This window comes from Pollicipes pollicipes, unplaced genomic scaffold, assembly GCF_011947565.3.
Source record: "Pollicipes pollicipes isolate AB1234 unplaced genomic scaffold, Ppol_2.1 Scaffold_1600;HRSCAF=1878_pilon_pilon_pilon, whole genome shotgun sequence".
Lineage (NCBI taxonomy): Eukaryota > Metazoa > Arthropoda > Thecostraca > Pollicipedomorpha > Pollicipedidae > Pollicipes > Pollicipes pollicipes.
In genome coordinates, this window is record NW_023595962.1 from 21,555,120 (window position 1) to 21,580,926 (window position 25,807).

Sequence of the window (25,807 nt, forward strand, 5' to 3'; positions counted from 1 at the left end):
CGTGACCGTTTATTCGGGGCGTCTCTCATGAGTCGCACGCTCCGAACACAGATTTTGACGCTGTCCTCAAAACTGCCTGACCACGGCGTTGGCGATCTTTTCTCGGCTGCTTTAGCCGCCGTCCCCGACTGGTCCTTAAGGAGAGGGGGGGGGGGGGGGGGGCGTATCGCCATTATGGCCTGTTGTCTCTGTGTGAAGGGTGTGTGGTGGTTTCGGCTGTATTGGGAGGGTCTGCAGCTCCAGAGTTGACATCAGATCTTGGGAGGGCAGTCGTTTCCGCCTTAAGCGCTCGATCACGTCAAGGAGTCAACAAGTATGTGAGAGAATGACTTTTTGAAAGAGAAGCATGGATGGTGAAGCGGAACGTACCGCGGCGGCGACAATTACCTATGAAGCGCGAACATCTTGTTCTTTTAAACATACCTTTCAAGTGAAAAGTGAAGCTCACCAATCCGAGCGTCCAGACACTAGACACTAAACACAAAATGCCGTTAACTCAAACGAAACCTGTGTTTGCAGCGCGAGTTTACCCAAAGTCCAGCAGCTGTCCAAGAAGTTTGTGCAAAAAAGCGAACAACACACCTTGATGTATTCTTACGCGCAAACTCTGTGTGATGTTAACAAACGACGCAACCATAGTGCAAGTGCCCATAACTGGACATGCATCACATTTATTACAACATTTCCTGATTTCCTCACGGGTGCCGCCTGTGATGCGTGTCTAACAGAGTACCCAACGAGTGCGTCCATGGTGCCCTGGAACCTGGCCCAAATGGACGCGCACGTAGGCTTCATGTCTCCACTTGGTCAACCCATCGAAACGCCGCAGCGATCATCGCAGGCACCTAGGGTCATACCGAACTCGTCCCACATTACGATTGTACTGCAGAAACAGCTAAGGGCATCACGTGAAGTCTGAAGACCCGCGCGCGTTCTGATCAAGAGCGTGTGTTTCCACAGGCACAACAGAGTACACCTGAGCACGTAACAGAGCACAGAGCACAGCGCAGAGTAGAACGCAGTCGTACCCCGGCCACGATGCCACGCACCACCTCCTTCCACCTCTGCGGCGTGGACCCTCATCGCACACATTGTCGGGCATCGCGTAGCAGTTTCGTCGGATCCTGGTTAAGACTGCTCCCCTGCGTACAGTCCTCGCTGCATTCGTTTCGGCACAATCTGATCGATGTCCTCCTGTGGTAGCTTGTGTACCATCTTAAGATGCTTCCTCAAGTCGGCCACCTTGCTGGAGACCTTGCCGCAGACAACGCATACCGTCAGGCCTTCGTGCACCTTCATGTGAAGGGACAGAGACTTCTCGTGACCGTACCACTTGCCACAGATCTTGCAACTCATGCCGCCTGTCAAAGGAGGGAGCATTAGCCACCAGCAGTGCGAAAGACGGTAGCAGATGGACAAAAACACATGGGCAGGGCTTGAAATCAAACACTGCCTCGGGGGTGCAGGTTGCGATGAGACCATGTCAGTAGCAAGTCGGGGTGATCAGTGTGGTCAATCCCAACATAGCGTTACCACGAACCGTGAGTGAAATGCCGTGCGGGATGGGAGGGCGGTGTGCAACGCACAGATGCGAGAAAATGCGTGCCTGGCAGACAAGTGGGCGGATCCTTCTCGTCGCCACGATCTTTGGTCACTTCCGCCACGATATCTGGCCTTTTCTGATCCCATGTTCAGCATCGCGAATTCAAACGGGGGTAGCTCAGTGTCTCACGCTTGCTACGGCTGTCAACATATTTCCGGGCGTGGGTTTCAAGATATCAATACGGCAAAATTCAAACCTATGCCATCGCGTGGATGCTTGAAAAGCGATGCCGGTTAAAGTCAAGAAAATGTCGAGCATAACATATGTCACTTTCTACAATGCAGGTATGCCCTGTGAAAAGCTGTTGAACATTTGTATTGTAGAAAAACCCTGCCAAACAAGCCTGAGCATGGTGGCGCAAGCGCGCTGGGCTGTGGTGCATCGTTTGGCGATAAGGACATACATCGGCGCTTGCTGTTGTAAATACGTAAACGTACATGCATACACAATACGTTGATGTGGTTTTTCGAGGACCCGCGCCAGGCCAGGCATTGCTCGCTCCACGTCGGCGTCCTCCGACACCAGCGGCGCTGTCGGCGCGCGAGTGCGCGAGAGTATGCACACTAATTTCAACCACACGAACACAACTGTCAATTTCCACATGAAGTGCATATTCACAATTTATTGACAACCACACAAAAAGGCGATGCCCCACTTCAGAGTACAGTCAGCATGTTCTAATCGTTCGGAACTATAACAAAAAGGATGGAAATTCGGTTTACCATGCGTCCACAGCTTCATAAAGCATTCCGCGACGGGATACCTACAAGGCTAGCCGTGCCTGTTGCTGGCTGAGGAAGTTCAACCAAAGGGGTGGGGGGGTGGAGGATCATGATGTGATGAGGGGTGCGATGGTGCAGCCCGTTCAACAAATGAGATGGAACATGGTCGAAAAGTTCGCGGCAGCACACTTTACAGTGATATAAACATGACTGACACACAAGACAGCTCACGACTCCGAGGCCTCGACTCCCTGCGAAACATTGCCAACCAACTCGATGCGGTTTCAAAGACAACTTCACACCGGTCAGTCATTCAAGAGCGCAGACCCAGTTCAGACCAAACGACGCGTCATTACGTTTCCATCACCATCCCACTTTGTTTCCGACACACAGGGCGCATCGCCCGTTCCACGAATCTTGCTGCTTGTCAACAAAGCTGGCTCCAGACCACACCGGAATCAGCTCGCAACTGATGTTCACTTAGTGCTGGCAGTCGCAAGTCGTGCTATTCCACAGCAGAACGAAAAAGCGTCTGGAATGGACGGCCCATCTTTGGAACGCGGCCACACGTTTCCAGGTCGCAACGCAAGCTGGCTCGTTGGCGCTTCCCTTATGCATCCAAACGCGTGGCATCGACACCGGCGGTCGGCACAGATGTTCGCACACCCAGGACTGACCCCTCGAAGTCGACCACTCGCCAGTCATCGAGCTTCACTCTCTCTTTTCTTCTCTCTCCCACACTCGCCCTGTCAGACAGCATACGAGACATCCCCTACTGTCACCAGGTGGAGCACCCCGTCCGGTGTCGAGGGAACGCCTCAAAAGGCGCCGGGCGAGCCCGCCAGTCACCAGCCGTCCGCCTCGCCCAGCGGCGGCGGCTGACCGCTGGCGGCCGGCGTCGGCCGCTCCTTGCTCTTGGTGGGCACGATGCGGCGCACCTGGTCGCCGGTCAGGTCGTGTGACAGCTCCAAGTGGCGGCGCAGGTCCGCCACGATGCTGCACACCTTGCCGCACAGCGGGCACGTGGTGAGGCCCAGGTGCTTCTTGCGGTGGTGGCGCAGTGAGTCGCGGGTACTTGTACACGTTGCCGCACACGTCGCACCGGTGCACCGCGCCTGCAACAGTGCGGCACGTTAGCAGAGTTGGCAGCAGCGGAACTCTAAGCGAACGATCCGGTTCGATTCACGGGGAAGCCACGGTCGCTGGAAGCTAAGACGACTGGGGCAGTCGCTGACAGTCCAAGCCACGGTAGCGCCGCGCCACGCGCCGCGCGCGTCCAACAAGAGGGTGACGGGAAGGCACGGAAAGTTCGGGAGCTGAGTCAGGCAGGATTGAGTCCAGCACAGCGTTGGGCGCTTTGCAATAGGCTCCAACAGGTCAGCGTAAGCTGCGACTATGACGTCGCACGCCCATGGAAACAGGCAAACTGCCTCTGTACCATCGCGCATTATGTGATGTTCTGACATGGCTCACAGGCGGACGCAACCACTACGCCAATTGAAATAAGCACCGGCGAAATATCGTGCCACATGGCTGTGCATGCGTTTCTGTCGTTCACAACCGAACCATTCAGGTATGAAAGCACGAGGCACCGCCAACGCGACCCTCTCGCGCCAGATCCGAATATAAAGACGACTTTGGTCCTTAGCCAGAAATGATCAACGTTTCTAGCGTATCAAAGAATTGTCACTCACCACGACGTTGCCAGCCTCGCCATACCTATACTACTCATGGAAGCTAACTGACGGCCATTTGTCTTGGAATGCTTCTCCGCCGTCCACGGAATTCGGATACAAAACAGTCACGAGTCATCCTATTTGTGACATCCAAGTCATCAATGCGGTGACGTTGAGAATTGGCTTTCAGGCTGGAACGAATATCAGTAGCTTTTTTGGCGGCGCTCTTTGGTTGCTTATGTCCAAACATAACAACCATGCCATACTAGTGTGAATTTCACGGGATTTCCTGGTTCATTCGCTTGCGTAAGTCCGTGCAATGGATTGCAACCAAAAATCGTGGAACATTTTATGCAAGACACGAGAGCAGTACTTAAGCCATTCAAATCTAGGCATCCGTTCAAATCCGTTCAAAACTAAGCAGAGAAAACAAGTATTCTCCTAGCTATTCGATCACGAATAAAGCCATCATCACTGTCCTTATGACTGCGTAATATCCTCGCACCTGCGCTGAACAAATCATGTTCAAATAACGATACGGCGAAGTGAGCATACTACAAAAAAAACCCTCTTGTGCGAACTGTAGAGCTACGACGTGGCATGTAATCCTTTTTTGCCCTCAGCGACACCCCAGTATGCCTGACTCATGGATCTGAAGAGAAAAGTTGCGCATTCTTACGCCAGTTACGCATTTTTGCACTTTAGGTTATACTGTGGGCGGTTATACACTTTAGGTAATACTGTGGGCGCAGCGCTAACCCGAGGTGACTGTTGCGCCCGCGCCGCCCCGGCCATGTCTTATCATGTCTTATGTCTTATCCAAGTCTTATCCGCGTGTGTCAGCGTCCAGTTACGGGACGGCGGGTTGTGACTTGCATATGGGGAGACCCGGATGGCAAAGGGAGCAGGAGTCCTGTGCGCCACTGATCTTATCAGTTCATTGGCGTGATACACGTAGAATGCAGTGCGCTTTCCGGCACGTCTCTTGTTAGCGCATCGACCGTGCCGATCCGCGAATGTAGACATAATGCTTGCTAGTTAAGGAACCCACACGTACTGATGAAAATTGCGGATTTGAGAGTGCGTCCAAATTTGTGCGAGACTTAATATCAGGGGTCAAGTTGAGAAGAGTTTCATGTAACAGCATACAAGCGTCATCAAAATACTACATCTAACAGCTTAATAACGTATTTGGACACGGCGAAGAAATCGCAGTCACCCGTGATGAGCTATGGAAAAGACTAAGTAAAGAAACCAGGCAAGGCTTGTAGACGCCGGGAGGTGAGCAGCCGCACACGTTGGAAAATTGCTAAGGGCTAAAAACATGTTGCCTTGCTTTAGAATGACTACAATGGCGTCTTGAAAAACCAACTATCACTGGTCCCTGCTGGCTTCTGCTGGCCTCGGCTGACTTTTTGAGACGGTGCTGTTAGTGGTAATTGGGGCCGCTGATTGTGAATTGTAAGGTGTTTGAGTTTGTTTTTGTCAACCATCACACTTCAATACCATTACATACAAAACTCCATTTCACTCAGACGTGCTGTCAAATTTGGCCGGTCTAGCCTGACCAATTCACCGAGAGGGCATTGGTGTGTACCGCTGGGACTTAGAATGTTTTGTATCGGCGACCGGTTGTTCTGCAACACCTATCACTAACTACATTACAAGCCTTTGGTAAGTTGTGTTTCCGTAGTCGTTCAGACCAGAACTGAATGATCGTCATAAAACGGCCACGGCCTTCGCGTGGGATTGCCTCCGTAGCGAAGGGTTCACACTTGCAGTACTTCAACTTGACTCGAGAGGCGTCCTCAACTTGACTTGAAACTCGAGAGGTGCCCTACTAATCGGTGCGTGCTTGCGGAGCCGGAACTGGATATCGTTATGAACACGCGTTTTGGCTCCTACACTTTATGTTCTTTCATATTTCTCCGTGACTTTATAACGTTTACTTGCATTTACATGTTCGGCTATGGCGCTTTTTAAAGTTATCCGATTTCCAGCTTCATTTCCATCCATCACGTATTTTTCCTAACTTCCTGAACCATGCAGCACAAGATGTGATTCGTGTCCGCTTGTGCTGAACGCAATATACTGGTTGAAAGCCAATGAAGTACATTAGTGCCTCACGTTGTGCTGACGTACGCTAAGCATGATTAACTCGATGATGATAATTGTCACCCCACGACCACATGACCTAGACATGACATGACCTAGACACCACATAACTAATGCAGTAAGCAGCATTCGTGTGACGTTTCTTCACCGCCATGCAAAGTTCCCGGACGTCAAACTAAAAAAAAAGGGTTTGGGTCTCCAAAAGGGCATGGCCGTGAACCGTACTGAACCAGCGTGTTTTGAGGGCGACTCGAATGAATTCAACTCAACACTTGAAACGGCATTGCTGTGAACTGCATTGAATTGGCGCTTTCGAAGGCGATGTGGCCCGCCCGCGCAGTGAAGTAGTCAGAGCCCCCCAACAGTCGCGTTCTGCGACCCAGCCACATCACAAAAATCGTAACAAATGACTTGTTTTCCCAATCGTAACAAATGAATTGCTTTTAACTTTCATTTTCCACACCGAAATCATTCTGAAATCGCCTTTTCGTTACCCTTTTGCCCTGAGAAACCCTGCTAGGTTTGACAACTTTAACAGCTTGTGATGAAATGACGCCACCTGACAGGACCATAACACGCATCATTCAAAAAAATCCATCATATGCGTGGATACGGATGTTATGATGAGGCTGCTTTTGGAAAATGCGCAACATCTGGCGGTAGCATCTCAATCGATCATAAGTTTTAAAACAAAGATTGGATAAATTTTACGTGTTGTTTTTTTTTTACTTAAAAAAAATCAGAATTCAAAGTGCCAACTCAAAGTAATAAGGCCGACAATAAACAAATGCAATTTGTTAAACGTGGCCTGAGACCATCACCAACAAACAGTCAGAGATGCGTTTATAGTTAAGGAAAGAGCGTCAATTAGTATTTTTTATTGTCGATGCCACACTTCTGCGGAAGACAAAACCAGCATGGTCTTAGTGCAGCATACCAATAACTTTGCCACCTGGAGAAGACGCGAAGTGGGATAGAAGACGCGAAGACGCGGCTGCTCGTCAGTTACTGGAAAGGAAAGCGATGCTTATCTTTTTACCAGACTACGAGTGTTTTGGGCGGTCAGTGGTGCATACCGAACCCTTACATCGTGGAATCCCGGACCGGAGTTCGGCGTCTCACACCTCGACAAAGGTCAGTCCGATGCCTCGGCCACGATGAGCGTGAAACGTTTAAAATCACTCTGTGATCGTGGTCAACTCACTAAATGCGATCCAGTAGCCAGTCTACCTAAAACACTACTGGTAACGGTTGAAAAAAGCCGGTGCGGGCCTATCGTTTCATTTACACATTTTATTACAATACGAAACATCAACAGGGTAAAACTAGGAAGGACCAACGCAAATGCAAAACCTAAATTACATGTGCTTTCCTGACCCAACGGGAAAACAGAAAATAGCCACCATCGGCAGGTCCCATCTTTCCAACCTGCGCGAGGCCCCCTGAACAAGAATTTGCCTCGCCCAAACACCACCTGCACACATCCTTCTACGTTTCTGCAAGGCTCTGGCATCCCACTGCTTCGCTGGTGATCATAAAAACCATCCTTAACCGCACCGCCGGACGTCCGTCAGCCCTTGACGTCAACAAAAATCCGCCAGTGTGTCAAGCATGACAACAGGCCACCATGCCTGGGGAAGCAAGCTACCAAGGAAAACAGCAACGGAGATGGCGCAGGCATCCACGTGCATACGCTTTCTAAATAACTCACGCAGGCAAAGGCATCCTCGAGCTGCTGCTTGAAGGGACCGCCAAACGACCCTCCGAATGTGTCCACTAGCCGGTCAACTCGGGCGCGGCAGCGACCGCAGCATCCCAACAGCACCTGCTCGCCGACTCCCCTCACCGTGAATAACCACCGTCAGCCATCTGCCATTACCTTCGCAATCGCACACCACCACGAGGTAGTAGGCAGCCCATATGCTGGTGCAACAGCTCAGTGTTCGCTTATCGTGAGTTAACGCACAGTGGTCTGGTCAAGGTCAGCACGCGACTGCCGAGCTTAGTAGCATAACAGGTCAGCACGATCAGCACGGTCAGGTCAGCACGCAGCTGCCGAGGTCAGTAGCATAACAGTCCTTCACGCTGATTGTGGCGAGACAAGCTGAAACACAGCCGACGATGTGACTTGCCTCCATCATCTCATAATCCACGATACCCTGAACCGCAAAATCACACATCGCCCGAGCCGGGCCCCGACTCGGGCCCGACTCGGGGCCACCTGACCGAACCACTGATAACCCCTAACGCACAATCAGTCGGTGCCGCGAAGCGTGCCACTGGTGCAGTCCGCCGCGGACGCGCGCTGTTGGTAGCATGTCTCTGCACAGGCCACCGAGGATACGTTCTGTCGGTCCGCGTCACCGGCGACGCCAACATCAGTCACGATCGCAGGTCTTCGCTGACCTGGCCCCTTGAGCGGCAGACTGCATGAAGGCATCGGCTAAGCCCTGCCGCTTTCCACGAGATCTGCCAGCCCTACATCAACGGAACTCCTGCACTCTGCCACACAGTATCGCTGCACCCCCGACGCCATCTAGGAGCGCTACATCACCGAAAATCGTGCGAGCTGCCATCACCCACACAGCACGACGCACACACGCCCGCGTCACGGGACCAAGCCGTCGATCTGCCCAACCCACGCGAGCTCACGACGGTCCCGTCTCCGGCGTCGAGGTCAGCACTCCCCCGACGACGCGCGGCTCAGACGCAAACTGCCGCCTCTTGTTGGTCATGCGGTCCACCTGGTCCTGAGTGAGGCCGTGACGCGTCACCATGTGCCGGCGCATGTTGGACGTCATGCCGAGCAGCTGGTGGCAGACGGGGCACGTGGTGCGGCCGGCGTGCTTTTTCATGTGCTCCGTCAGGTTGCGCCGGTGCACGTACGAGGCGCCGCACACGTGGCACGTGGGCAGGCCTCCTGAAACGGAGCAGCGACGGTTTGCAGTTCCGCTGTGACGCTCACGCGCCCCGCAGCGTGGATCGCTACCGCTGCAGGCCGCCACGGGCGCGGTTCGGCTTGGAGTGGCACATCCACACTGTACAGAACTGTGCATTGGCACACCGAGAACTGTACAGAACTGCACACTGGGCACGCCGAGAAATGTACAGAACTGTACATCGGCACACCGAGAACTGTACAGAACTGTACATAGGCACAGCGATAACTGTATAGCTGTGGAGGAGCCGGGAGCCGACTGTTTGGTGGGAAGCCGACTGCTTGCAGCAGGAAAGCAAGCGCAACTGCCTGAGAGGAGAGGGGCTAACGCTGTCCTGCCACTGGCCGTTCAAGTCGGCGCCAGTGCACTGCTACCAGTCAGGGGCCTCGAACTTTACGTGAGGCACGCTTAGCTCGCGACTCCGTAGCACAGTGCAGCAGCCAGCAAGCCTACGTAGTGGCATAGACGAAGCTGGACAAAAACACGTCGGAAAGCCCGGTCTTGTACCCTGTTTCTCGTCACATTCGCTAACAGCCTGTTTATAATGTCAGTAGTGCGGCATCATCGGGCTCGACGACGCACTCAACTGCTGAGCCTACATGGCGCCGCCTGACCCTCACCATGGAGGGAAGGAACTCCGTGGACTCCGTACCTCTGGTGTCCCTGACATGCAGCTTAACAGCTACACCATGGGTACCCCGTTTCTGCACTGCATTACCGAAGTTCATAGAGACATAACGAAACCACCCCGCGTCAAACTGTATTTGCTAAACGTTTAGGGAAGCACAGACCAAGTCCGCAGGCCTTAAATCGATCAATCTAACCACACTGAGTTCTGATATTCGTCATTAATAAACAAAAGATCAATTCTCACTGCCAGCGCGACCAGTAAAAACACAATATACTATGCACACAAGAGCCTGACCGTGTTCACCGCAAGGGGGGAATCATTAAAAGGCATGTTGCACATTTGAAAATATTACCAAGCATCAAATATGATGACAAAAGATCACTTATGACCATAGGTATACTTTTATGTGAAATACTTCTCTAGACAACACAATTTTTCTGTTTAATAAATACGCTCCTCAATCCGCCACTGCTTGAGTACGTCATCATACCTTGTAAAACATTGCTTGAGAGTCAACTGATGGCCCTTACATCAGATCGTGCTCACGGACGCCACATATAAACGGTTTGACAATTATATTTTTCTTGATCTTGACTGCCCCGTGCCTAATGGAATGAGCTAATTCGAATGGCATTACTACGGCGTCGTGGATGCCCGGGTAACCTCGAAATAGTCTCCCCGAAATAGTCCGCACACCTTCGCAGACGTGTAGCCCAGGCACTAGAAGGGTTCACGTCTTAGAAAGGGCAGGGCTGCAATCTGTACCACACAATCTTCGAGACGCATATGTCTGCTCACAGTCGCGTACAAATGTGGAGCACCCCCTCTAACTAGCCCTCCCGCACGAATAATAATGGAACTGAATCGCAGCGGATTCCCAGATGGCTCCTGGATTATTATGATATAGCCGGCCGCGACTGCTTAACTCAGCAGCCTTGTGATACTGTGTGAGCACGCGACGTTCCCAGTGCGGTTGATTAACGGGCTTACTGAGGAAATAACGCAGGATGGATACTGAACTTCATGGTGCCTTTGTGCTCGTCATGCCATCAAACTACGCCACGACAGCCCGCCATCGCATGCGACAAAATGTCACACACATCCACACTGCGGCGAACTAGACTATCTCTCTTTGCCCAATTGACGGCAGCAGGTCGTCCAAACGGAATCTAGCGTCAACACAGAGCCCCAGCTGGGCCATCTGGAACAACCAACACCACGGTCAATCACAGCCACTTTGTAATGATCCCGTCCGTTAACGGCACTCCGTCGGCCCGGCATCAGGCCCATATCACTTCTCTGCCTCCCCACACGCTGCCACCATCACCGCCCTCCGCCTCCGCAGCCGCAGTCAGCGCGCCGGCCGCTGCTCAGTGCTCGCCACGTCCCATGGCCGCTGCTCGGCGTCCGCCACGTCCCACGGCCGCTGCTCAGTACCCGCCACGTCCCACGGCCGCTGCTCGGCGTCCGCCACGTCCCACGGCCGCTGTTCGGCGTCCGCCACGTCCCACGGCCCGGACGCAGCAGCAGCGGGACGCGTCGCCAACGCCGCGTCCCGGCCAGGCGCCGCCGGCCGCGGACCGCTCCGCCTCTTGTGGGTCATGCGGTCCACCTCGGCCACAGCCAGCCCGTGCTGACTGGCCATGTGCCTCCGCATGTGCGACACCATGGCGAACGCCTGCGAGCAGACGGGACACCTGGTCTGGCCCAGGTGCTTCTTCATGTGCGACGTCAGGTTGCGCCGGTGGGCGTAGGCCACGCCGCAGGTGCGGCAGACGTGCTGGCGCTCTGAAACGGAGCGGGCCGCGGTGACGGAGACGTCTCAGCGGCGGCAACGGCGACAGCACACCGAGCAAGCCCGTTGCTTCAGCACGAACGGCGCGCTGGCGGCTGTGGCTGAAGAGGTGGCGTAGTTTGGAGCGGAAGAGCCAAGGCTCCGGAGAAGCTGTGGCAGCCATCAAGGCGGTCCCGACTGTGCGCGTGCGACACTTTCTCACCAACGTTGGCAGAATCGACGTTGGAACGCTCGGTGTTACAGCAGAGCCCGTGGACCATCTTGAACATAGCTCTCATTTGGCGTCCCAACAGGAATTCCATCTAGCACGTACATATTCGTCCGAAGATTCGTGCAAGCCATGGTATAAGAAATTCAGCCGGCAATGACGGAAAGAAAATGGTCGCATATGACATCAGCCCAATGTGCATTCCGTGTAAAATGCATGAAGCGCGCAACACCACGGCGACCCTACAATACCAAAACGAAGACGTTGAGGGCCAAGCACATACCATTGCCTCCCGATGTAGCAACGAAAAAGTGAAAAATACGGTCACATTTCTGACAAAACGTCCGGTGGCAGTTATCAAGCGGGTAAAACTGCATCAATCCAATGCACAATCATCTTTTTACCATGCAGTACAGCTTTGTATAATGCCGTTCCCCACTTCCACCAACCAATGTTATCGCTAACAACGTGTTTTAATGCACCACCATCCATGACAATATACGTGAAAAAGTGGCTAAATAAAAGTATAAAAAAGTTTCAGGGACACTTTTGAGCGGATGGGGCGCAACAGGACCCCGGCAATCGCAGCGCCCATAAAACCAGATACCATCATCACCACTTCAGAGTGGGCGCCTCAAAATAGTAAAGAACGTGCACCTTCGTGCCGAAACAACTAGAATTCCTCACGGCATCTCGAGACATCTGTTTCTCGATGGCCCCAGCACGCGTGGTGTCCCTGCGTGGCAGCCGCGGGCTGGGACGCCGCCAACCAAAGTTGACTTTGGGCGGTGTTTAGTATGAGTGGTCAGCCAAGGAATTTCGAGGAGCGCACTGCTTGCTATGAGTCAAGGATTCACATGAATTGCGTACATTGGCTCAAATCTATCCTTAGCCGATAGTGCTATCACTTTCGAGGCTGCTGGTCCGCAACATTCCGGCTTAAGAAGCCCGCGGGAGCTTTTAATACTACTACTGCTGGCTTCATTGCGGGTAAGGGCGGAAATTCTTCAAATAAAATTGTCCTACTTGCATTTTCTTAACCACACATGTATTCTTAATTAGCTAACAATTGTAGGTAACACACGCTGCTGAAAAACAGACGCTATTTGCTTACACAACAATGATAAGACAGAGAAGCTACATTTCATTAAGTTTGGCAATACATAAGGCAAAACCAACTCCTTCAAAACCAGTTTCATTTAATTATTTTAAAGTTTTCCAATGCATGACATTTCATAACCGAATAACTTATGGCATCCTGTAGCTCTGAGAGTAAGCTACCATAGCTTAATAAGTGTCCAATCTGCATGTGTGCATAATTACTTCACTGCACATTAGGAGAGAATACAATCTCAACACAAGAGCAAGGCACATTCTGAAGTCACCCCACATCAAGGCACATCACTGAAGTCACCCCACAAGTCACCCCACTTCTGCCATGGGTGAAGTTTCTGTTCGATCAGTGGGCTCCAGCTCCAGTTCCCAACAGCAAAACACGTGGCGTTATCTATTCTGATCAGCCACATCCCAGACAGATCTTGCAAAACAACACTCCTGGATTTGGCACCCAATTTGTCAGATAAACCACAGGTCAAAATCAATACAGGTAACATGCAAACACACAATGGTTTATACGCACACGTGATGGATACAGTAAAATAGAACATATTCAAACAGGAAGCAGCACCCAATGTCTGGAATGAGTCTGAAAGCATGGCCCTACATTGCAATTCCAAAAACATGCCGGTGAGATCCATAACGGCAAACCAATTCAGTACTTACGCAGCTCACGACGTTCTCCGCAAATTATGAGACATTATTTAGCAATGCCTTCTGATTTGGTGCATATATGCTTTTTGTTTATAGACCATGTTTCTGCACACAGTTTGTAGTTTAACTAAGCCCAACTTTCATTTTAAACAATAATTTCTAAAATCAAACAAATTGTGGTATCATACTACTTATTGGTTTACCAGATACTTGTGATACCAATCACGAAATTCATAGTGATGAAAGTTTGTCCAATGTAATCACAATCGAAGGTAAATTCCTTTACATAAAAGACATGTTACATATGAAAGCAACCAAGTCATTTGTGAGGAATGTTTTGCATACTCAGAGCTCTTTGATTTTTACTGCTTGTGGTAGCCCATATTTGATCTCGTACAGGTTCATAACCTGAGCATTACGCGTTCATTACGGTTCATAAAGCAACAAAATCTGTAGTCAACCTCGAGTAGCGGCACATTTACGCATACAGCGTGGTGGCAACTCTGTGATGTTATATTTTTAAGCTTGACAGCTGGAGTGCATCTTTCAAAGCATATTATTGTCCCAGCTGTACATTTTTTGTGTGTCGACTGCAGATATAACTAAAAAAAAAAACAGTTATACTCGAGCAGTGATATTTCATTACCTCTACAAGTCGACTTGTTTAACAAGCATTGCATCCCTTCATGATTTCCACGTCATCAGCATCTCACTCGTACACTGCTGTGTTCACAAATGCTCGTCCCACCACTACCCAATTGCAGCTGCATTTTTACATCACTGACACTGAAAGATTCGCAGTTGGCATCTCATTGTCCAAGTCAAAACAAATCAGACACTACACCTCACCACCTGCTCAGGTAGCGGTACTGTCGGACCGCACTCTTTCACGATAACTGTACTGATTCCTTTCCAGTGTGCTTCGAGTGCTCCACTACGTAGTTCAGGCCTGTCCGAACGAGGGAAAATTTTACGCAGTTGCGCCTTTTTGTACTCAGTGAAACACCTGTCGATATCTTTCGCGTGACTGTGATATGTTATTTGCCGCCGGTGAAGTGAAGAAACTTGGTATCAAAGCAAAGACCAGGTTGTCAGTCTATGGAAGTACGACTTGTCGCGTGGTTTTAGTTTGTCTAAGATGCGCCATCAGCTTTCACACGTACTGGTCGTTTCCGTCCCGTTGATTCGTGCAACTGTTCACCTACCAGAGTTGTATTCGCACACGCACAGCGCACGGAGCCCTCAATACCATGGACGTCAAAATAATTATATTGAATTATCATTCTTAGAAGATTCACATAGACTTCACATTGCTGCCAATACCAATAGTTACTCAAGATGCCTGCAGGAGTGTTTTTTAAGAACAAAACGAAAACACTAGACACAATCCCTTAAATAGAAAGTCATCCCAAATTGAAAACGGCATACTGTTCAACAGTCCATGTCTAAGTAAACACATCTTGCGCAAATAAGCGTGCGTGCGTGCGTGCGTGCGTGCGTGTGTGTGTGTGCGTGTCAGACGAAGACCGAAGACTAATATATGCGTATAGCGCATAGCAGTTGGCATCTGGAACAACTGCATGCAGTCAACGTGTGACCTATGTAGAAAAACGCAATATTCCAGGCAACATAAGTACGAGATCATTCCACAGCATTCCCAAATTCAATTCAAACGTAAAAAACCTTAAAAACAACTAAAAGCTTAGCACGATATGACACGACACTACAAATATCAAGCATTCACCGGTGGATGGGAGCATGGTAACAGAAGACCCCAGCGCGCAGCGAGCGGGACCAGTACACAGCAAACGGGACCGGACCCACCACAAAAGCTGTCCAGATTAGTGTCTGCGACACGGCAAAAACCGACCCGAACGGAAATCTACGGCTTTCGCAGTACTCTTATCAGACCACCACGCCGGTATCGTTCCAAGCGCAGCCATCTTTGAGAGCACCATTCTACGAACTACAGAGAGATGCCAAACGCTTCACAGTCAGAGTTATATACGTCAGATGCCTATCGTTTTAGTCCAAACTTTTCACGAAACCCTTTAAAAAAAAATATTAGAACCGTCTAAATATCAGAGTTTGCGCGAACTGTGTGACTTTTCAACATGATGATGACGATTTGGGCTTTGGGCAGCACCGACCACGTTGGTCATATGGCGCCCAGACTTTTGAACACACACACACCCGCACGCACGCACCTCCGCACGCACACACCCCGCACGCACGCGCGCACGCACGCACGCACGCACACACACACACATAGCTATGCATACGTCCAAGTAACATGAAAGCACAGTCCTACTGGCATTGTTTAGTGCTTCACTCTTTGTTTTATATTGATGACCTACTAAGACAGCACAGAGCTCACCCTGCTGCTTAAATAAGCTCCCAAGTGGCTAGCATTTCACAGATCGAGAACGTTTTACGTAGTAAAAGGTTCTCGGCTCTATCAGTGGTATGAGGGAGAACGTATCGGCTTGCAACGTATGGATACTACACTGGTAACTCAACAACACTGCCTGCACCTATACTTCATTCCCACAGTTCGCTGGACTACATGTAACCCGTCCTCCCAGCACCCCACCACCACACCAACAGCGGATTTCCTCGCTGCAGTCTTCGTATCTACTTGAAGACAGTGAAAAAACAGTAAGAAGTCAAACCGTCATAAACACGGGAGATGAAACCACAAAAATATGAGACCCACCTGCAGCAACAGTCGACGTATTGCTTCCAGTCCGTCAGGGCACAATCACTTCTTCGTGCTGCAACAATGCTGTTCTGCACATTGACCTCAGAAGCAAAGCCGCGAAAAATACGCATGCGCGAAGCTTCTGTGATGTAAGAAGGCTCATTTACAGAAGCCTGATAAGCACTTCGATGCTTGGCGCATCAGATACGATAAACGGCGATCTTGATGACCTACAATATATAACCTACAATATATATCCTACAGTACATACAATATTGCAGCTCTCAATAGCATGGCCAACCACAAAAGCCTTGCATCTGTTACTTTTATGTCGAATATCTTTGGATCGAGCGGAATGTTTTTTGTAACCTGCCTAGGTAGCACGCCAGGTACACAATGATATTTGATGCCACTTGAGAAAATTCTGCAAGACTCGAGAACGCTTAAGTTTTCCTACAAATGGTGATATGGTACGGGTCGCAAATTCAAAACTTATACGGTTGCATCGCTCATCCAAAAAGGCATGAAGTTTGCCTTGCTATTTTGCAGAAGGCGCGCTAAACGATGCAAAAGTCGGGGTAGGGTGCATACAACCCATACCCCCCTCCCCCCTTCCCGCCCCCCACGCGTACGTAAGCGTCAGAAAATTGAAATTTTGCCCGTGAGTTATCAACGAACAGAGGACTAAAATAAACGGATATTCCTATCTGGTGCGTGCGCCGGACGCCATTTTCGTGACCGTTGGAACCAAAAACCACTTGAATGGAAACCGGGTAGTGACCATGAACCCCATCACCACACCACTACCAGTCTTTTACGGGCGAATGGGCTTTCCAGCGTTGTCAAGTTACCCCACACTTCATCCAAAAGAGCCCTTCGAAAGACACATGAAGACATGCTTTCCAAAGGACGTGCAGGACGCAATCAGAGAGCGCATGAAGTATGAATGGCATGAAAAAACTCAGCGACGACAGTGAACCGAAACGGCGCTCGTGAGTCGCTCAACAAACTGACGAGCTCAAACACGATCAATGACGCACACAACATTGGCCGTCACACAGGCACACAGTAAGCTGGCCGACGCGTTCATAACGCGGCCAGATCTGATCAGTCCGCCCGTTCTTTACATGCTTTACGCTTCTTGCAGCATCAGCTCGAGCCGGAACAACGGCACCCGAGCGTCTGCCCGCCGCCGTGAGATCTTTTGGCAGACGTCCTCAGGCGGCCGCTCAGAACTCCATGTGCCATGTGCCATGTGCCTCGGAACCGTGTGCCATGTGCCTGTGTGACTTCCGCTTCGCTCAGACATGTCCGCAGACCGCATCCGCCGAACAGCCGCATGTCCGCGACCACTGGCACTGTTTGGCACACATTTGGCTGTGGTCGCGGTGTAAGCATTATCATTAGGGAACACTTCAATGTCCCAAGGGGAAGGACTGAGCATAAGGCGGCGATGTAACGCTGGTGTTTACTGAGCGGTCGATTTCCACCCAGCAGTTTCGAATCTATCATGATATCAGCACTTCACGGCGCGCTGCAGCAAAGCCCTCCCGTAAGTCCAAACTGAAACAAGTTGCCTTTTTGGGTACAGTTCTCGGCGCCCCTTCGACCACTGAAGACACTGCTCACACCAGTGAACATCGGAGAGTTTGTTCGCCGTGAAATCCGCCGCCGCGACCAGATTACCGCGGGCCAGACCAGGTGATCTGCCCCACGACCATTGACCACGTGCAATCGATTTGCTTACGACGCACTTATCATACCTATGTCAGGATGGCAACCGGTCAGTGCGCTGCGGGATATGTGAAACTGACCATGTTCGGGCTTTTGTGCTCGTTCGAAATGCGTGCGCATTCGTAACCAAAGCAATGGAGTGAAAGGCATCGAGCCCACCAAAAATTGGGAATGCTATGCATAGAAAGCCGGGGCATCTTACGCCCTATGTCGTGTCTTTATTTTTGCCAGTTGTTCGTTCTTTGTACTCCACAGTTTATGGAGCATGTAGATCATACGATGAACAATATGGAAGGTTGATTCGATGCATCAGTATCAAAGCAAGACTTGAACCAAAGCATTAGGGTGTCGCGAACTGACGAACAGGAGCAAAAGGAGTAACATTAGACCGAGCCACAAAAAAGTATGCCCATTTTCTTCACTCCGCATTTGCTAGGGTTGCACACTCACTTTTACCAATGCGCAAACACAGCTGGTAGATCCCAATATTTCCTTCAGTGTGACAGCAAATGTAAAATGCGAGAGTTCGACACAGTTTTTACGGGTCCCAAACTTTAAGCGTCGTCGGCTCGCGATACTTCGCCGCCTCCGACGGCCCGGGGATAGCCCGCTGACGATTCCACGCGTGACGTCACGTGCCAAAACATTCGAAGTAAAACATGGGGCAGTCGTAACCCGCACGTGATGCACTCGCTTGACGTTTCCTAGCTTATTTCACACGACTTTTAGGGGTTGATATGTCGGGTAGGGCCAAAAGAGGTCAACACACGCTTCTGCGGTCACTACAATCTTCATTTTAATCGCATACTAGCAGTAACTGTCACATTCAAACGGCATTTACATCGCCAGTGATGCATATAAATTACCCTGGCCCAAGATCTACCAGGTGTGGGGCTAATTTGGGCATTTTAAGATCCAGCATAAAGTGACCTTCATTTCCTACGACATCAGTAAAGGTCACGGGCATCGAATGACGTTGATACAAAATTTATTTACAGCTTAACTTATTCAAAATAGATACACATCCCTTATCCGCGGTCATTTTCTTTCTTTCCACTCAATTTGAGTGTGGGACTGTAATGACGCTAGCAGTGACAATAATTATTGGTGGTAGGTGGTACTTATTGGTGGTGGGTAGTAGTTATTGGTGGTAGGTAGTAGTTATTGCAAAACACAAAAATTGGAAATGTTGGGACAACCTGATTTCTTGGACAGTTTCTGGACTGACAGCTGTTCCGCCCTTCGACTATAGGTTGAACTTGGCACATGAACTTCCCGCAAAACGCATCTCTGATCAGAATGGGACGCAGAGCGGACCACGAAGTTTGCAAACAAGGCGCTAGGTCAGTGACCTGACTTGGTTTCAGCGTCTGCATTGTCAGACTGCGCATGCAACCTTGAATTTCCCCTCACCCAAATTTAACCGCGGTGCACTGAACGGATTCAGAAGTGCATTCCGAAACCAGCGGGATTGAATCCCTATGCCACGCGAGGGTTAGATCTCGAGTTTGATAGACTGATTTGCGCAATGAACGGGATCAATACACCACTTTTAATCCCATTTCACGCGGCTGAAATGACTGGCTGCGCCTTAATGTTGGACTCGTGCCACGGATTGGGTTTTTCGCCCGGTCTGCTGGCATGTCTGAGCGAATAAAGGCGCACACATAAGCCTACCTTGCGAACCGCCGTCCTCGCTGCAGCGTTGTGACGGTCCTGCCACTCCGCCTGCTGAAACAGAAGCAACTGGGTCAGCGCCCACCAGAGTGGCCAAAGGCGCATCTGGTTGTGATGTTGTGTAAACAATAAACGCAGCAGAGATGATACCAAGGCGGGCAGAGGCTGTCAACGTATCTGCAACACTCTCGTATGAGAACCATGTTTTCGGATCTTTGCACCGGCAAACGCTGCGATTGTCGTGGCTAACTGGTCACTTCTCGCTGTCCATGACCTGGGATGTTTCCTGATGACACAATTCACCAAAAATTACGTAAACTAGCTTCCTGTTCAAATTCCTTAAATTCCTATTCCTATTAACTAGCTTCCTGTTTCTTCCCACCAATAACCCCCACAGCTGCAAAAATATTGTGCGCCTTTCGAAACCCACCAGCTACAGCATATCCCGCACCCAAAGCGGTTCCCGACTTCAGCAGTGCCCCGCCGCCCCTCCCCGGCGACCGACCACCCGGCCGCGCCAGCCGACGGAGGCCGGGTGGGTCGGACGCAACGCTCACCGCTGCCGCCGAGCCGTTCGGCGCTGAGCAGGAGGGCGTCGCTCGACTGGTCGGAGCCGGCCTCGAAGCCCTCGAAGTCGGCCACGCGGCCGAGCGCGGCCTCCAGCGCCGCGCCCTCCGCCGTCGCCGCCTCCTCCGCGTCGCCGTCGTCGTCCAGCGTCAGGTCCACCTTCTCCACCTTGATCGGCTCCTGGCCGGCGGTCGCCCGCGGTCAGCGCGCCGGCGCTGTCGTCAGCGGCCGCCCCACAGGTGTTTCGCACTGGACGTGGCCATCATTGCGGCTTTACGACGCATTCAGCAGCTCAGGCTACGTTGTGTCGCCTGCCCCTCACCCTGCCACGGAGGGAGGCCATCGCGGGGAACGGGACCCCGTGCCTCTGATTTTCCAGGCGCGCGATTTAGCCGCAGCGCCACTGGCATCCCTCTCAGTATTGGACACTACGGACAGGCTTTTTCCTCGGTGGAAGCGGGTCGTGCGCCAGCGTCCTCCAAAACATCAGTCGCACCTGTGCCCGACGCCGAGACAACCCTCCGCTCATCCTTTACGCTCGCACTTTGTTCCCATCCTACCTCGATATTCGCCCGTATCGACATCACCACCGCTGATGCCGACAGCCACACAGAAAGCAACGCACGCTGCCACGAACACAGCCGCAATGATCCCCAGCCACCGATACCTGAAGGGGCACCTGAGTTGGCTCGGGCGGCGGCGGAGGCGGCGGCGGCGGCGCCGGAGACGCGGCGCGCGGCGGGTCCGTCTCGGCGCGGCGCTTGTGGCGCGGCTCGCCGCGGCCGGCGAGTCGGCGCGGCGTCGACTCGCCGGGCCGGGCGGCTCGGGCCAGCGGGCGCGTCGGCCGGGCGCCGGCCGCTCGGCCCAGTCGGCGCTGGCCGGCGGCCACTTGCGGGGGCTCTGGCGGCGGCGACGGCCTGCTCGGGCGCCTCCGGCTGCGGCGCGACGCCGACGTCAGGACCCGTCGGAACGCTCGGGACGCGCCCCACCGTCCCTGGTTACGCCAGTGTCACGAAATCCCAATAGCAGACAGGGCATTTACTGATGCAGCGTTGTAGGCAACTGATAACCCCTGAACCCATACAGGTGACCTGCAAGGAACGGAAAACACTGGACTCAAAGGGCTATGATAGGCATCGATGATAACGTTTTAACTCCAGCCCCGAACCCAATAGGCGCTACGGGTGGCACAGGCACGTGAGCATAGCATGCATGGGGTGGAGGCGTCACATGCCCAACAACGCGATGTGGCTGGGACGTGACGTCATTAAATCCTGTGCACAGCGCGGTTCTGCAGGGACACAGATGCATGGTTTCACAGGGACACAGATGCGTGGTTCCACAGGGACACAGATACGTGGTTCCACAGGGACACAGATGCATGGTTCTACAGGGACACAGATGCATGGTTCTGCAGGGACACAGACGCATGGTTCTACAGGGACACAGATGCAAGGTTCTACAGGGACACAGATGCATGGTTCTACAGGGACACAGACGCATGGTTCCACAGGGACACAGATGCATGGTTCTACAGGGACACAGATGCATGGTTCTACAGGGAACGCCTCAGAAGTTTGCACGACTATGTTACGTCCACTGAGGGGCTGCGACTGCCAGAGCCGAGCCAGCAATAACAACGGGTATAAACCGGAGGACCCCACCGAGGACACCTAGGTTCCGTTCAAGGTTTCGAGCCAGCACTCTGTTTCAGCAGCGGCGGTGCAAGTTCTGCGGCAGCTCAGAATAGGAGCCGCGATTCAACAACCAGACTCCCGTGGCGTCTGCTGCGCCGTATTTTGCCCACCTTGTCGTCGTTCCCACTGAGGCCCTGGACCTGCAGCATCTCGGCCGTCTTGATGAAGCTGGCCAGCTGGCTCTGGGCCACGTTTGACGCTGCCCTTGTACATGAACTCGATGATGGCCCGCAGGTCGGCGGCCGACGTGTCCTTCAGGAAGATCACCATCTGCTGACATGGGTTGTCCTGAAAAAGAACACATGAGTGCAGGGCTTGCATGTTATGATACACTGCCAGGCCTGGCCACTTCGGTCTGATATCTTAGGATATACAAAAAAGTTGGTCTAAAAATTGGTCCAATTCAGCATACCGTCATCCACAACGCAACAACAAATACCTCTGTACAAGACCGTGGCGTTGTTGCTGTTGAAAACGCTCGGATAACATGGTTGCAGCATTTTCAAACTCCCATAACCTATCTGAAGAAGAACATGAACCTCACCAACAGACCCGTTTTGACGGCGCATGATCACTTACGAACTGTTGCAAACCAACCCATATTTAAAAACAGCGTTGGCGTCATCTGTGAGCCAGTGCTAGCGGATTATCTCGCATGAGTCTAAACTACGACACAAGGACGGGCTCAAGATACCGCGGAACCTGTACGTCATCACTCATCCAGCCCACGGCCTGATCTGAAGAAACTAGCACGGATCTGCAATATGTGAGGGGTTAACCTCGTCAAACCATCTAGGTCTCGCCCTTTTCAACAGTATGAAGGCGTTTATCCGACTCTGCTTGACAATTTCACACGCGATTTCACATTTCACAATTTCACACACTGACAATTTCACATTGCGTCCGAGGCGCAACTTCAACAGCCTAGTGGTGGCGTGCTAAGAGATCTCCCACTTTCAATCAGATGGTCTTGCGGCGCATGTCATGGCTCACGCATCAAAGTGGTCACATGACGTCGCGCGTCTGGCTAAGACAGGTCAAATAGGGTACCCAGTACGCTGAATGTCCAATTAAACTAGCCGTTGGTTGCCATGACGTCCGGAATTTTCGAAACGTAACCTAGCAACCCGATAGCAATTTTATTTTACTTACGTGCACTGCACCTTTCATTGCGTTAGGAAGTTGACCGGCGTTGTGCAATTCCACCATACGGTACGCGTGAGCGTTACATAATTATCTGAAGCATGATGAGCTATTCATAGTGTAAGAATCCTTCTACTTGACGTGGCCTACGTCACTGGATAATTCCAGGTCAAAATGATATACCTTGAATGACACCGTGCGCGCTGCCGACTGCTGCCTCTGTCAGCACCCATAAGACTTTTGCATATGCAACACCAACAGAATCTGGCCTAACCGCTGCGATTTCGCGGCATTTAAATACCCGGAGCTCCTTTGTCGTAATGTCGGTCGCAGTAACAAAAAGCGGAGCATCTACCTCAGATGACGTCCACAGAGCAAAGCCAACGCAAATCAAATAATCCGCCCATTACTTCCAATGTGCATATGGGACGTGCTGTAATCACCATATGACTTGCCAGCCAAACTAAACATGCTGACAGGGAATTAGCGAAAAATACATCTAACAAGATTGGTGATTGCAAAACGCATTTCGACACTTTTGGTTAACCTGGTTGTTGTATTGCAAACAAACCACAAAACTAATTTATAAGTACATTAATAGTGCTCTATAATCCGCTTTGTCAGACAGACAGCCAAGCACTTATCCAAAGAGAGTGGTCAATATTTTTGTGGGGTTTTGACCTGAAAAAGCCATCTTGAAGACTTTTCAGTACTGTTCACATCCAGCCCTTTTAAAACCTAAGACCCTCTAGCTTCTGAGCTACACGCCCACCGAAATGGGGAAAGGTATATTGGGGAGTGTTTCAGAGTCACCTTGGCATTCATGGCGCCAAAAAAACGTCATTAAAATCCTGCCATTCCATAAGTTATGCGGCGATCAAGGCCAACAAAAATATAATTGTTGAGGCGTTCATATCTGGCGTTGGTGAGCACGACTTCCAGATATAACGGCCATTCATTGGCTCTCGATCAAGGTTGTGCAAGGGGCGATAACGTAATCAAACAATGACGTATTGGGGAGCATGCTCATCAAATAGAGAAATTGTGCTGCCTATAGCAGTCTTTTCAACTTAGAAGTACATCAATATCTAAAGTGAGCATATTTCATCATATATGATTCCTGCTTTGATACATTCAAATGTGAAACATTCCCCTCAATGTGATGAAAAGTATCTGCAAATCAACACCAAATTAACAACGCCGGTCAAATCGGCGTGACTGAAAACGCCCATACACCATACATTATGAATTGGTGTTCAGCTTTGTGTACCTTGAGCAGCTCCCTGAAGTATGGGCTGCAGGCAGACAGCATCATCCGGTGCGCGCGCACCCGCTGACCCTCACAGCAGAGCGTGATGTCCACCAGCTCGCCATCCAGCCTCAGCTGATCAAACAGTGACGTCACACTGCCCTGGAAGCCATCCCACTTCAGGCAGAACTTCTGGCCGTCCATCATCTGAAAGCGAGCAGGACAACCCCCGGCGGTTTAGTGCGATATGAGGTACGGATCGCCCGGTCAGTCTACCACGCCGAGCATACCGGAGGTCTGCGCGTGGCAGCCGCCGCGTCACACGCGGCTCGTGTTCCTGGGGTACGGTAGGCACGATAAACTCGACGCCCGCGTCGTGAAGCGTCAACAGTTTGGGCAGCTGCCTATCCCGAAAAAGGACCCAACATTTCTGCGATCTGTCCAACTTAACTACGGCGTTGGTCGGCGGTGAGGCAGTCTGGACGAACAAATGTGACAACGATTCGCCGCTGGGATAAGAGGAACATAACTGTACCAGCAGCTTGATGCACCAAAGTAGCAATGGCAGCGCAGGATGGCGTTGTCGGCGTTTGCATTGCGAGGAACATGGGGGTACCAGCAATGCCAGCTGGGTTTCACACATTTCAATCTGCTATCAGGCTGATGTAGAAGCGAACTGCACTCTCTTCAGCCTGGCAAATGATGTGGCTCATGGTCGGCTCATGCCCATTGTCACCCATCAAGGACATCAAACACTATCGGCGAAGATCGCGATCGATCAATCGAAGATCGATTGCGGATTGGCGAAAGATCCGCGCGGGCGGCCTGCGCTATGGTCCCAACAAGCACCATACAGAGAACACAACCTGTTTGCTTGCACAGGCAGAAAGATCCGCGCGGGCGGCCTGCGCTATGGTCCCAACAAGCACCATACGGAGAACACAACCTGTTTGCTTGCACAGGCAACCATTTGATCATGCACATTGGGCCAGCGATGTTGCTAGTGCACAACATATGCCAGGCCCCGGTGGGGGGGGTGGGGGGTGGGGGGTTGGTCGACACCTGCCTGCCAGCAAGCAGTTTGGGGGAGGGACTGCTCTTGCTGAATGAGCCATACTTGAAATACGCTATCTGTTACACAGGCAGCTATTTTGTTTGTCATTAATTAGGCATACAGCGGAGTTTTTACAAATTCATTATCACAGTATCAGAAACTTGCAAGACAATTCACAAAATTCAGTGCCACGGATGATGAAAGCAGGAGGCTCTTGTGCTCAACAAACAGCTTTTCCGTGGTCTTCAATGTCTTAGTTTTCATCACTGCCCTCACTTTTATGAGCCTCATGCTTGGGAAAGACACAAGAAAGTATATTGGAATCCATGTGACTATATATATATATATATATATATATATGTATATATATATATATATATATATATATATATATATATATATATATATATATATATATATATATATGGGAAAAGTCACCAGAAGACATACTGCCATTAAACCTTCCAGAAATGTTGCAGTCCTGTGCTATCACACCTGCTACCAGCAGTTTGCAAACATGTCACTT

At 51.2% G+C, this 25,807-nt stretch overlaps 1 protein-coding gene across 1 annotated transcript; it reads right to left on the bottom strand.

Moving 5' to 3' along the window:
* Window positions 1-903: 903 nt before the first annotated feature.
* Window positions 904-20,481, bottom strand: LOC119113895 (zinc finger and BTB domain-containing protein 49-like). Its single transcript, XM_037238159.1, has 4 exons — window positions 20,461-20,481; window positions 20,129-20,318; window positions 19,572-19,625; window positions 904-1,361 (listed from the first exon to the last, which is right to left on the bottom strand). Exons 1-4 carry the CDS (start codon window positions 20,479-20,481, stop codon window positions 1,129-1,131), a joined length of 498 nt encoding a protein of 165 aa, XP_037094054.1. The 3' UTR covers window positions 904-1,128.
* Window positions 20,482-25,807: the final 5,326 nt, after the last annotated feature.

Coding starts and splice junctions, on each gene's coding strand:
- LOC119113895 (XM_037238159.1), bottom strand. CDS start 20,481: ATGGCCTCCCTCCGTGGCAGG. Junction 20,319..20,460: donor TGGCCTCCCTCCGTGGCAGG/GTGAGGGGCAGG, acceptor ACCGCCGGCCAG/GAGCCGATCAAGGTGGAGAA. Junction 19,626..20,128: donor CGAACGGCTCGGCGGCAGCG/GTGAGCGTTGCG, acceptor CTTCTGTTTCAG/CAGGCGGAGTGGCAGGACCG.